Source organism: Dicentrarchus labrax, unplaced genomic scaffold, assembly GCF_905237075.1.
Source record: "Dicentrarchus labrax unplaced genomic scaffold, dlabrax2021, whole genome shotgun sequence".
Lineage (NCBI taxonomy): Eukaryota > Metazoa > Chordata > Actinopteri > Moronidae > Dicentrarchus > Dicentrarchus labrax.
The window spans coordinates 1,371,351-1,385,985 of record NW_026136720.1 but is presented as its reverse complement, the minus strand read 5'-3'; the positions used below and the strand labels follow the sequence as shown (position 1 = coordinate 1,385,985).

The 14,635-nt window shown below is 43.4% G+C and overlaps 1 protein-coding gene across 1 annotated transcript; it reads left to right on the top strand.

Moving 5' to 3' along the window:
* The first annotated feature begins 7,033 nt into the window (after positions 1-7,033).
* fem1b (fem-1 homolog b) lies at positions 7,034-13,382 on the top strand. The gene is given in 3 exon segments (XM_051380823.1): positions 7,034-7,432; positions 8,412-9,984; positions 9,986-13,382. Coding segments are annotated over 3 exon segments (1,884 nt in total). The 5' UTR covers positions 7,034-7,184; the 3' UTR covers positions 10,049-13,382.
* Positions 13,383-14,635: the final 1,253 nt, after the last annotated feature.

The following is a 14,635-nucleotide window of genomic DNA, read 5'->3' as shown; positions in this document are numbered from 1 at the left end:
ACTTCTTAACTTCCACTCAGGAGAAACAACCACATATAATCTTATACAGAAAAAGGCCTTTACACACTGAGGGATGTGTTTAATTATTCCATTTGTTCTCACTTTAAAGCAGATTGGACATATTGGGTCCAAGGTGTGAAGGACAAGGTGTTTCTGCTGCTGATGAAAGAGCTGTGTGCTCCTGCTGGAGGTTTCAGGTGCTCCTGGGAAACCTGGACATTTAGAGACTAGTTTTCTAGTCATGAAAATACCTTGAAATTTAATCAAATATCCTGGAAATGATCTGTGTTTTCCTGGAAAGTTTGTATTTTAGCCGCTTACATCTTTATGTAAACCTGGGTGTGTATTTAGTTGGAATTAATTTGGATCAATTGCAACAGTTCAAAGCAGGTTTACCAGACGCACCGGGGGTCGGCAAAGCTTCCCAGGGGGTCGCGGGGCCTTCTTGATTTTAATGGGTGTAAGAAAACGTTAAAAATAAACCCAGTAGAACGATATCTCATCATCCTGCATTAAAAAGGTTTGCAGTTATAACATAAAAAGAGCTAATAAACATAAAGTGTAAAGTAAACACTGAATCCGTCAAAAAAAGAAGCATATTAAGTCTAACTGTTAAAAACAAATAAATACATAATACAGATGATCAGAAAACTCATATATAATATATAATCAAACTTCCTGCAGTTATTGAGTTCACTGTTTGGGTTCATTGTTCAGTTTAGAAGCTGTTCTCTGCTGTTATTGATACTGATCAATATAAAATATACTGATAATATGTACTTTAGTTCGGGGTCAGCAGTGTAATCAATGAAAGACAAAGCCGAACAGAAAAATGTTCCGTTTCCACACAACCTGCAGCCAAATGCCCTGAAAAATGATTTCTCAACTTTGAACCCTGACTGGGCCGAGTTGTCCTCATCTGACGGCTGCGAAGAACCGCAGAAAATTTAACCTGTTCTGAAAACTTCAATGATGAAGGTTTTGGAGTCGGTGTGAACGTGTGATGCCACCGGGCGATCGAATATGATTAATAGAACAAATATGGATTGAAGCTGGCGTAGAGCTCTTGCTGTTGCTCTGTATTGGCTGAGGAGGGAATATAAAGGGGGGAACATCACGATCTCGTCTGTGAGGCTGGACTCTTTTACAAAACAGCACAAAGCAGGAGACCAACCAGAAACAGAGAGTCTGTCTCTGCTGAGTTTCTTCCAATAAATCAAACATTTAGCGCTCTGTAGTGCCCGGTTGTGTAGGACACACACACACAGTAAGGTGGTCCTTTAGTAAGAGCATTAACACCACTGTGAAGATACATTATGAGTAAAATCTGCTCACAGCAGTAAAATGTTTTATCTGATGGTTTGGGGATTAATGTCACTGCTGCATTGTGTGAATAAGGTTGAGCTTTGAACTGTTTGTGTAGTTTAATCATTTAAATCCTGTCTCAATCGTAGAAAAGCAGTTTATTTTCCAGCTGTGATTGTCTGGAGAAAGCAGGAGACCTTCATCATATCTGGAACTTCCCAGAGACACTTGTCTGTTGTGCTTTTAGCTATATTTGACTGGCAGTACCGCTGGCTGTGTTGGAGACCCAGACTCTTCCTCTGACTGGTGCTGAAGATCAGAGTCCAGTCCCTCATGTGTCCGTGGCAGATTCCTCTGAGCAGGAAGCTGATGAAACCCAGGAACAAGGAGGGGGCCTGCGGCACATTGGACGGTCTCGGTGTCGTCTCTACTGGAGAGCTCAGGTCTCCACAGGTTGCAGAGAGGATGGTGAGGTTCTATCTGCGTCCTCCATAACGTCCTGCACTGGGAGACTAACAGAGACCAGGATGAAGTTTTCCTCTGCTGCTGAATACCTGGAACCAGTTCATCATTCAACTGAATCTGGTTCATCTGGGACTGGATGGACCTCCAAAGTCCAGGTGTGTGTGTGTTGATGTTCCTCATTGTGTTCACTGTGTACAGCTGAGGTCCCAGCAGTCTCCCCTGTGGGATTATGGTCCGATCCATCCCGTGCAGTCAAATCAGTTCACTGCTGCTGATGAGAATATTATTATTATTCATAAACTGTATCTGGGTGTTTACTACTGTTGTTGACTGATTCTGGTCTAAATCTGGACATTTTAGTGAAAAATATTTGAATTCTACATATATATGCTATAATAATACACATTGAGCGCCCTCTACTGGTGGAAATCTGAATGTTGCTATTCAGGAAACCTGGGTGGTGATACTAAAGTACATTATCTGTACAGGATACTCGTTTCAGCCGAGTACTCGTTCAACACTAATAATTAATGTACAACCAAATAAAGACAATGATGCTATCAGTGTGATTTGTACTTACTTTTACCTTCAAGTGACGTCTGAGGTAGCAACAAACTTCCAACTAATGCAAAAATTCACAAAACAAATGATTGTCATTCTCTTACATTAAAGAGATAAAGCAGACGGTGTTTAACCATCAGTCAGTCGCACACTGAGCTTTAATGCTACGCTAACAACGCTCTGTCACACCGCAGGACGTCTGGAAGCTGCGATCACAGGCAACTTCGTCTGAAGTTTCAAACCCTCTATTCACAGTCCTGACACACGCCGTGTGTTCATTAACTACAACTCCTACAGCTTTTAAAAAACCTGTTTAAATCTTTTTCTCCTGGATGAAGCTCTGACAGCTGTCTGTGCTTTAAATCTCTCCCTCCAACAGGTTCCATAAACGGGATTAACACGTTCATATTTGTGGATTTGTTTTTATTTTAATGATCCATTCAGTAGTGAGCGTTTGATCATCACTCCTCTTCCTCAGCCCGTTGTCAGGGTCAGGTCCCGGTGGCCAGCAGCTAACAGTGTGGTAGAGAAACTGTAGCAGGACCAAAACTATTATATAATTATATATATATATATATATATATAACATTAATACAGCAGTAATATAATAAAGACACATCAGATAGAATATTAAACACTACAGGAACCTTTCACTGCACACTGACGTCTTTCAGTAAATGTTACTATAATACTCAGTGAGGTTTATAACACAGTATTTGTACTGCAGTATTTTCACAGTGTGGTTGGGACCTGAATACTTCCTCCCCCCACATCAACCCCCCCAGGTAGACACACAGAGGCTGACCTGTGTAATTACAGCGGGGGCGTCCGTCAGGTGATGCACACTGGCACAGAAAGACTTTTTCCCATCAGGCTGCACTGCGAGAGAAGTGGCTGGAAAACGGTGGATATGAATGGACTCGATTCACTCTCAGAGTTTGTTCCATTCAGTCTGATTTGGGGCTTCTGGGTAATCTGAGTGCCGTTAGCTAGTTAGCTGCTAGCATTCTTCTCTTTAGACCCGCAGCGATCAGATTCTGGGAAACTGATTATTTACTGCGTCTCATTAAGTTTAATGAGGAAATCTTTACGGCCGATTTAACACAGGCTGATGCCAAACTGACTGAGTGGGTCATTCAGAAGGTTACCTAAAAACATTGTATAACTGTGGCGTAACCGTGTTATAACCGTGTGTAACCGTGTGTAACTGTGTGTAACTGTGTTATAACCGTGTTATAACTGTGTTATAACTGTGGTATAACACTCTTGTAACTGTGTTATAACTGTGGTGTAACACTCTTGTAACTGTGTTATAACTGTGGTGTAACTGTGTTTATGTGTTAACCGTGTTATTCCTGCCCTGTATGTGTCGGTGGAACTGTTTCCTCAGTTTTCATGCGCAAACTGGTTTCAGAAAACTGTGTCAACATGTTTTCGTCCGCCAGTGAATAGAATAAATAACAGATCAATAATTATTTATTTAAATAATGGCTGTGTAATGATCGGCCGATCCAGGAAACATGTAGAAACTCCGGTTGTTTAACAGTATCTTCCCTTTTAATGTGCTGCTGGCTGAAATGACCCAAATAGACAATTATATTATTATATTATAAAGAAATCAATCAGGAGGTAGATTGCCCTAATGTGGGACATTTTTTGCTTCCTGGTACTTCCTGTTTGATGATTGCCCTGCCCTAATTTATGACTGGACAGTTCAAAGGTCATGTGATTTTGATCACATGACACTACAGCTACAGTCATTAGTTTGGGGAAGAGCCACACCCACTGGAGCTTAGGTGTCCCACATTAGGGCAATCCACCTATTTTTAAAATATTGGCCCCTACATGCACTCAGTATTACACAACCTTTTTTCAATTCAATTAAATTCAATTTTATTTGTATAGCGCCAATTCATAACAGAAGTTATCTCAGGACACTTTTCAAATAGAGCAGGTCTAGACCGAACTCCTTATAACATTATTTACAGAGACCCAACAGTACCACCATGAGCGAGACACTTGGCGACAAGGGCAAGGAAACACTGTCTGTTAAAAGGCAGAAACCTAGGACAGATCCTTCGGCTCTAGGTGGGTGGTCGTCTGTCTCGACCAGTTGGGCTGAGAGAGAGAGACGAGAGAGAGAGAGGGGTGAGAGAGAGACAGAGAGACACAGAGAGAGAGAGAGAGAGAGAGAGCAGACAGACAGACAGGTGCACAGCAACAACAGTATTGGCAATGGCAGTCTAGCAGGACCATGGCAGGAGGCTCCACCAGGATCCATGAGAACCTGCGAGACGAGAAAGCACAAGAACTCCGGGGAAGAAGTGAAGTTAGTAACATGCATTAATGGGAACATGAATGAGTGCAGAAAGAGAGAAGAAGAGAGGAGCTCAGTGCACCATGGGAAATCCCCCGATAGTCTAGGCCTATAGCAGCATAACTAAGGGATGGTTCAGGACTCACCTGATCCAGCCCTAACTATAAGCTTTATCAAAGAGGAATGTCTTAAGCCTACTCTTGAATGTGGTGAGGGTGTCTGCCTCCCGAACCACAACTGGAAGCTGGTTCCACAGGAGAGGAGCTTGGTAACTGAAGGCTCTGGCTCCTGTTCTACTTTTAGAGACTATAGGAACCACAAGTAGCCCAGCACTCAGAGAACGTAGTGTTCTAGTGGGGTAATAGGGTACTATGAGCTCTTTAAGATATGAAGGGGCCTGACCATGAAGAGCTTTATAGGTGAGGAGGAGGATTTTAAATTCTATTCTACATTTTACAGGGAGCCAGTGCAGAGAAGCTAGTACAGGAGAGATGTGATCTCTTTTTCTAGTTCCTGTCAGTACTCGTGCTGCAGCGTTCTGAATTAATTGGAGTGTTTTAATGGATTTATTGGGGCAACCTGATAATAAAGAGTTGCAGTAATCCAGCCTTGAAGTAACAAATGCATGGATTAGTTTTTCTGCATCTGTCTGTGATAGTATGTGTCTAATTTTTCTAATATTACGTAAATGAAAGAAGGCAGTCCTAGAGGTCTGCTTTATGTGGGAGTTAAATGACAAATCCTGATCAAAGATAACTCCAAGATTCCTGACAGTGGTGCTAGAGGCCAAGGTAATGCCATCTAGAGTAACTATATCTTTAGACAGTGAGTCTCTAAGGTTTTTGGGGCCAAGAACAAGAATTTTGTTTTTTTCTGAGTTTAACATCAGAAAATGTTCTATCATCAGTAAACTGACTATATTCTCTGTATATTACATATTATATTTAATAATACCAATAACAGCAGAGAACAGCTGATCAACTGATCAATGAACCCAAACAGTGAACTCAGTCACTGCTGAAGTTTGATTATTTCCTGTCAGTATTGATCAGAGATGAGTTTTCCTGATATTTTTATACAGTCTCTGTATTCTGTATTCTGATCATTCTCACAATCAGACAGACTCAGACTCGAGGCTGTGAACATTCACTGTGTTCAGCTCTTCAAAGCTTACATCTTAAATAAAAATATAAACTCTAAAATATACACAGTAGATCGATATCTATTCGCAGTTTGAAGAAAACTAAATGAAAATGTGTGTTTGTGTATTGTTTTTATTGTATTATTCTGTTTTCTTGTTGAAATATTGTTTTTATTTTTGTTTTTTCTGTCTGTGAAGTCTTTGTTTTGAACGTTATTATTTTGAGAAAAACAATAAAAAGTGAATCAGAGAAAAGAAAGTGTCTGTGAGGTTGTAAGACTTGTGTGATAAAAGAATAAAAGAAGATCAGACTTTATTGATCCCACGGGGGGGGGGGTTACAGCGGCTCCAGAAACAACACAACAGATTAGAAAAGACACATTAAATAGAATAGAAGAATAAATATGAGAGTTACAGGTTTATATATATAGCTATATATATTGTATATATCTATATCTATATATATATAGATTATATATAGCAAACTTAAAATGGTGGAGGCGTACTTAAAGGACCAGTATGAAGGATTTAGTGGTGAAGTTTCAGATTGCGAGCCCTTGCGTCAGTATCTGATGAGCTGGGAATGAGAACGGGTTGTGAAGAGCGGGGGAGAAACTACAGTGGCCGTAATAAAAATGTTATTATATTATTATAGAATATATGAATATTGCCCTTTGAGAGTCCTGTTCTACACAAACACAGTGATTATTATATTCTGGTGGTTATACATTAATGAAAATATACTTAGAATATATTAGATTATATTTCTGACAATAGATCCTCCTCATTTTTTTCGCAACATTACAGTTTCTTTACATCTTTTATTCATGTTTTGTTTTTATTTTATTTATGCATTTTGTTTCCGTTCAAACTGTTGAATAAAGTTTTTAGTTTTTTTCAAGCGGAAGCCAGAGAGGCGGAACTTATATGAGCGAGAGAAAGTTCCACTCGGACGTATTTTCACGCTGCACGGCAACTTCCGGCCAATGAGTGTCTGTGGAGAGGTGAAAGTGTTTGTTTTTGAAATCTTTGACGGTTTTTTTTCCCGGTTTTCCCTCAGAAGCTCCGGTAGAAGTTGTTTGTATTGAAGCGAGCACCGAGCTAACGGCTGAATCCAGTCCGACCGGAGCTTCATCAGGACGGCTGGAACTGTTAGTGGGAGCTAACGTTAGCACAGAAGCTAACCGGCCCTCCGCTGTCGCCGGATCCGGGCGGCGGACGCTCGGTGTCGGATTAGCTCCGGTTTCTCTCGCCGCTATAACGGAGAAGCTCAACGTTTCATGCGTGCGCCGGAGCCGGTTCGGACATTTTAATGGGAGGCGGCTCGCTGTGGAGGACTGGACGCTGCCAGCTGCGAAGAAAGAAGCGGAGGTCGTGGCTCCCTGCCGGGCGCAGATGGAGTCTCTGGCCGGGTACGTGTACAAGGCGGCCAGCGAGGGCCGAGTCCTGACCCTGGCCGCGCTGCTGCTCAACCACTCCGAGCCCGAGACCCGGTACCTGCTGGCCTACGTGACCCAGCTGGCCGGACAGAGGTCCACTCCCCTCATCATCGCAGCCCGGAACGGACACGACAAAGTGGTCCGGCTGCTCCTGGACCACTACAGGGTGGACACGGAACAGACCGGCACGGTCCGGTTCGACGGGTGTGAGCTCCAGTGTTCATGTTTATTGATCTGGTATCAGGTTATTAAGATCATTCAGAAATAATTAGTCCATGTTTTAAGGTTCCTGCCTCCAGAATAATTCATTACCAACAGTGTAACTAAAAACAAAAAGTAATTTATTACTTTTTTTCTAAAGTAATGTTACTTAACTTATTACCCCTGTCAACAGTAATTAGTTACATTACTAGTTACATTACTTTACCGCTTTAATTTCTCCCAAACTTCAGACTGACGACGGTTTAAATCCAGTTTGTATTAAAGTAGTGAAACACTTTATTTGTCTGTTTGTGTCGCAGAAACTCTTAAAGAAAGTAAAGTTCAGTATCAGAGTGTTAAAGTCAAACAGAAACCAGCTCCTCTCTCTGAAACTGGTTCATCCAGCCGACCACACCCACTCACTGATGTCACAGTATCTCTCTCATTAGAATAAATTACAATATTTTTACATCACGTTTGCAGAAATGTGTCGAAATCGTTTTATAGATTTTCCTTTTCTGACTTTTTTTATTTAGTTGCGCCCAATAAAAACCCTCTTGTGTCACTTCCTGTACACGTTACTCACATCTACCAGCTCAAACACTGCGACACACTTTATCTAGTTCAGTGGCATCTAGTAGTGTAATTCCAGATAGCAACTCCCTCGCTTCACCCTCCTCTCAGAGCCCAAAGAATCTACTACGGTGGCTGCAACACACACAAAGAACAATTCCTATATTCAGGTGATGGTAAACTAATGAAATCAGACCTGTGACTGCAACAGATTTAAACTTAAGGAAACTTTAACTTCAAAGGAAAAACACCTAATATTTCATTTTAATATTTAACAGAGTTGGACAGTTTCCACCCCGAAGCCTTGTTCTTGGTTCACAACCTGAATGTTTAACGTGTCCTCACTGCTGTCTGTCTGTCTGTCTGTCTCCTGTCTGTCTGTCTGTCTGTCTGTCTGTCTGTCCTGCAGCTACGTCATCGACGGGGCCACGGCGCTGTGGTGTGCAGCCGGAGCGGGGCACTTTGAGGTGGTGCGCCTGCTGGTGAGTCACCGTGCCAACGTTAACCACACCACCATCACCAACTCCACGCCGCTGCGGGCCGCCTGCTTCGACGGGCGCCTGGACATTGTCCGCTACCTGGTGGAGCACAGCGCCGACATCAGCATCACCAACAAGTACAACAACACCTGCCTGATGATTGCCGCCTATAAAGGCCACACGGACGTGGTGAAGTTCCTGTTGGAGCAGGGCGCCGACCCCAACGCCAAGGCCCACTGCGGCGCCACCGCCCTGCACTTTGCGGCGGAAGCGGGCCATCTGGAGATTGTAACTGAGCTGGTGCGCTGTCAGGCAGCCATGGTGGTGAATGGACACGGCATGACGCCCCTGAAGGTCGCGGCAGAGAGCTGCAAAGCAGACGTGGTGGAGCTGCTGCTGGCGCACGCCGACTGTGACCCCCGCAGCCGTATCGAGGCCCTGGAGCTGCTCGGCGCCTCGTTCGCCAACGACCGGGAAAACTACGACATCCAGAGGACATACCACTACCTGCACATGGCCATGACGGAGCGCTACCGCGACCCAGAGAACATCATCACCAAGGAGCTGCTGCCGCCCATCGAGGCCTACGGCGGGCGCTGCGAGTGCCAGACACCCCAAGAACTGGAGGCCATCCGTGTGGACCGGGACGCTCTGCACATGGAGGGGCTGATGATCCGGGAGCGCATCCTGGGCTCGGACAATATCGACGTGTCACACCCCATCATCTATCGCGGCGCCGTCTACGCCGATAACATGGAGTTTGAACAGTGCATCAAACTGTGGCTTCACGCGCTGCGTCTGCGGCAGAAAGGCAACCGGAACACGCACAAGGATCTGCTGCGCTTCGCCCAGGTGTTCTCGCAGATGGTCCACCTGAAGGAGCAGGTTCTGGCCTCGGCCGTGGAGCAGGTGCTGAGCTGCAGCGTGGTGGAGATTCAGCGTAGCATGGCCCGAGTGGACACGGCGGTCGAATCCGAGCTGCCTCAGGCCATGGACAATTACGAGTCGAATGTTTTCACCTTCCTGTACCTCGCCTGCATCTCCACCAAGACCACCTGTGGCGACGAGGAGCGCGCCCGCATCAACAAGCACATCTACAACCTGATCCAGCTGGACCCGCGGTCCCGTGAAGGCTCCTCTCTGCTCCACCTCGCCATCAGCTCCAGCACGCCGGTCGACGACTTCCACACCAACGACGTGTGCAGCTTCCCCAGTGCCCAGGTCACCAAGCTGCTGCTGGACTGCGGCGCGCAGGTCAACGCCGTCGACAACGAGGGCAACACGCCGCTGCACGTCATCGTCCAGTACAACCGGCCCATCAGCGACTTCCTGACGCTGCACGCCATCATCATCAACCTGGTGGAGGCCGGCGCCCACACAGACATGACCAACAAGCAGAAGAAGACGCCGCTGGACAAGAGCACCACCGGCGTGTCGGAGATCCTGCTGAAGACCCAGATGAAGATGAGCCTCAAGTGCCTGGCGGCGCGCGCTGTCCGGTCAGCACCAGATCACCTACCGCAACCAGATCCCCAAAACGCTGGAGGAGTTCGTGGAGTTCCACTGAAACGGACCTGAGAGCTGAAGGAATCAAGGACTCTTTGTTGTTTTTAAAGAATTTCTTATAATTTTCTAACGAATCCAAACGGTGCTGAAGGACGATGGTTCAGTACTCAAAGTTTTTGAGCATTTTTATAAAAAAAAAAAAAGTGGGTTGCTTTTTTTTCTATTTTAAGTATTAATTGCTAAGTACCAGCAGCGACAGACGGCGGTCGGTCTGTGTCTCTGGCTCATTGCAGAGGAAACTTCACGCCGCCTGCAGCAGAGAGAGGACCGCAGTGACATCACCGTGCCGCTTCTTGTTTTGCCTTATCTCCACGCCGCGGGAGCCGCCATGTGACTGATTCTACGGTCTGAGTGAATGAGCGAGTGAGTGAACGTAGAGCAGCCGATAGACAACCGACCTCGACCGCTCTCCACGCCCACAGAGCAGCCGCCACATGCACTGATTATTTTTTTTAACATGAGAAATGGTTTTCACTGGGTTTAGTTTTTACTGTAACGATGAACCGCTGAGAAACAGGACACACGATCTGACTGCTGGACAGAATCTATACAAACCATCAGGTTTTTAAGTTCGTTATATTTGAAAATAAGTTTATTTTAAAGGGTTTGTAGATTTGTTCCGATGCTGCCTAAAATGTGGTTTGTGCACCGATCTGACGCCTCATAATTTATTAGCCCCGAACTGGGTCCGTGCTACGTCCTCTGCAAGTCTGCTTTTCTTTTGAGGGTTTAACCTCACAAGGTACAGGCTTTGGTATAAGCTTGTTTAAAAAATGTGTGTCTATCTGTTGTTTAACGGACATGTATCGGATCGGTCTCGGTATCGAGAAGGAAAAGGTGGTATCGGAAAATTTCTATGTTTTTATGAAAATACTTTTTCTGTGGGCCCGTTTCACTGAAACTACACTACATGGCCCAAAGTGTGCGGACGAACCCATCCGCATGCTTTGTACTTTTTGTTGGGATGGATTTTTCCTGATTTTGGTCCCGTACTCGACACAATAATGTTTGTTTTTGTTCTTTTCCAGGATGGCGAAGTCGCTTCTTCTCTGGTAGTGTTTTTCCACCAAATCAGCTCTGATTCTTGGCAGCTTGGTGCTAACTGGTGAATCTGCAAATGTTTCTACCAGTTTTGAGTGGAACCAATCAGTGCATTGAATTGTAATCAAGGATCCGTCAACAGAGGGCGTTGCAAAACAACCTGTAGAATAATACGCCCAGATCAGAACAGAGCCGGTTCCTAGTTGGTGGATTAGGACTGTGATAGACTTAACCTAAACCTAACCAACGGAGGCAACGAGGACTAGCCAGTCAGAGCAGGTCATGACTTCGCCACCCTGGGAAAAACAATTTAGCCTACTGGACACCTTACAATGATATTTTAGACCTCTGGTACCAAATGTTTTTGGCTCGTGACTCCCGTCGTCACAGGGTTAATATGTCTGTTTCAAGACTAGAAACTACAAACAGTTTAATTATACCAATATTTAGTGGCTCCAAATAGTAAAACTAAAATCTAGAATTTCACAAGAAAAAAGTAATTATTAGAGAACAGTCACTTGTTTTAGATGATGTGTCCTTCCAGCAATGTGGCAGCAGTTTGTCCTTTTTCTGTTTCAACATACCTGAAAAGTGCATCGTCACAAACCGCTCCGTTTTGGAGATGTATGTTTTTCACAGGACAGGATGGAGGCTGTTATCACAGCGGTTGTCCACATACTTTTGGCCATGTAGTGCACTTTTTCTAATCTTTAAAAATACAAACCAAATATTCCCTGAACGTAGTACCATTGTTTTGATTCTGTAGATGCTGGCAGATGGGCTTTTAGTTTGAAATGTAAACATAAGAACAGAAATAACGAATGTTCTCCCAGAAATCCACATTTTTAAGTTTTTTTTTTTTTTTTAAATAAACAGTGAAGTCGGGTTGCAGCAGCTTCAGCTTTGGTCGTCGTGTCTGAAAAACATGAAGGTAGAGGTCTGAACAGGTCCACAGATTCTGTTTAATGGGCTCTCAGTTGGGTCCTGTTGTGTTGCCAAAGGTCTCAGGTCTGTGAGTCAGTATGTCTAATAACTCTTTATCAGCTCTGATCATGTGCTCTCTTCATACACCAGTGACATTGATGCTTCCGAAGCCCCGCCCCTTTGTGCTCTGTGCTCCAATAACAGTTAGATACAACGTTAGATAGACTTTTAACGTGACATTGTCCAAAATACCTGTTTAAAAAAACTTTTATTGATGTTCGAGTAATATTTATTACGTTAAATCGGGGCGCGCCATCACACAAATGTTGGGCCGCCAAGTGCAAGACACGATGAAGTGAGTAGCCGAACATTCTGGTTACGCAAAGTGGATACGTTAATTTTACATTAATGCATCAATTTTGGTCTGTTGCCTGTTATTTAATTTCCTAGTTCTGACTTGAGCATGAAATAGAAAGTACGGTAGTTGTTATTTAAATTTCTTTTTGTGTTTGATTCATAAATTAATGACAAAAAAATCTGTTTTTATTTTCCGATTTTATTTTCTATTTTGAAAATAAGAAAAACAAATAAGGGGATTTCTCCGAATTTAGAAGTGAACTTTTTTTTCACTATTTTTCTACATTTTACAGACTAAAGAAATAACTCCACAGATTTAAAACAGTGAAAATAATAATTAGCTTGCATTAGCATGTTTTATGTAACAGACGGACGGATGATGCCACAGGTGGCTCCTCAACACAAAGAGGGAACATCAGGACCGGTTTGTGTTGATTAAATTATCGTCTGTGGCCGAGCTGTTGCTGCAGTAATTAGATTGAAGATGTGTTTTCGTTGTATTTTTGAAGCTGCAGGGTCCTCTGAGCTCACTGCAGTGGGACTCTAAAATAAACACCTATTGAAGCTGTAGAAGAAAAATGAATCCCGGCGTTCGGTTTTCATTAGACGCTGGTGTGGCCGCAGCCGATGTCGTGAGTATCTCATCATCGGGTCGAGGAAAACTAATTTTAAAGTGTCACACTAATCAATAATCTGTCCAGCAGAGCTCAGAGTTGTTGTTAACCATGTGATCGGGCATTACAGGCGGGCGGGGGGGGGGAGTTCTGCCTGCAGGTTTTAGGGGTTTGGTGGTGATGATGATGATGATGATGATGATGATAATGTGCCATTCAGAGTGCTAATTTTATTTTTTATTTAAAAGCGCGGGAGTGTGTTGATGGAAGTGGGAAGTTTGGCTGAAATGAAGCCAAAGATTCTCTTCTTCATGTGTTGGGGAAACTTTTTAAAAGATGTCAGCTGTGGTGAACTTCCTGCAGAATGAAAGCTTTCAAATTAAAAGTCTTCTGTCTGCATTCACTTGTGTTCTGTTGTTTATTTACGGGTGATTTAGTCTGAATTAAGGGATGAACGAGTACATATTCATGTGTTCATCGGTATTATTATCTGTACTCAGAATGGGCGGGGCTAACTATAAGTTGTTTATTTAAGGCTGAAACTGATCAATGGATTGATCAGAAGTATTTATAGGGAAAATATTTACAGCCTTATTGAACTTCTGAGGAATGTTTTTGATCATAATAGAGAAGTATTTATTAAATGTAATATATCTCTGATGAAGTTCATCTGATACTCGTACAGATGTTTTTGTTACTAACTTAAAGCATTTTTCCAGGTTTGTGGGAGACTTTGTGCACATATGTGTTGGTGGGTTTGTGGTTCCTCCTACAAGAAAACTTTATATTTTTCAACACAAAATATCATATCTTTGAACAAAAGTGGTAAAAACTAGGGTAGATAATAAAAAAAGCTTAAAGCTCTCTCAGAGCACAGACATGAAGGTTGCTGTTGTGTTCATGGTTACCACATAATAATAATTTCTTACTGTAGCTTACCGGTTCCTCTACTGCCACCTTCAGTACAAAACATTCCCTCCACTAAAACTTGTGTTCACCACAAGTTGTGGCCCAAAACTTCTTTGTGTAATTAATAAAGTGGATATTCACGCTCCCGAGAGCCCTGCGATACACAAATTCTTCGCTCAAAACGCTCATAAAATGCAGCGGCAGTGGGTTCGAATCCGACCTGTGGCCCTTTCCTGTCTATCTTCAGCCGTCCGATCTAATAAAGGAAAAAAGCCCCCAAAAATTCAAGTCTTTACATTGACGTCACACAGGAACATTAGCAGCGGTCTCTCCAGCCCTCCTCACATAAAACTGCAAAAGCCCCACGAATTTCAATTTGTGTCTTTGCGTTGACTTTGGATTTTATCTCATCGTCCAAAAAATTCTCTTCACTTTCTGCACCACGACGAGGCGACTGCTGTGAAATCATCACATTCTTCAGTCGGGGGATGAAACTCTGAAACTGAACTTTAACAGAACTCAACTTCAGTGAAGTTTTCTGATCACATCGACTCACTCTGAGGAATAAACCATTTTGATTTTAATGAGATTTTCGTCCTTAATATGCAGTCGCCGTCTCTCTTTACAACAAACTCAAAGTGACAAGGTCAGGTCTCGTCTGCGTGAGCAGAAAGAACTGATGGAAGACAAGCTCCCTAAAAGTGAAACATTTAATCACAAAAAGAGTAAAAACATACAACGTG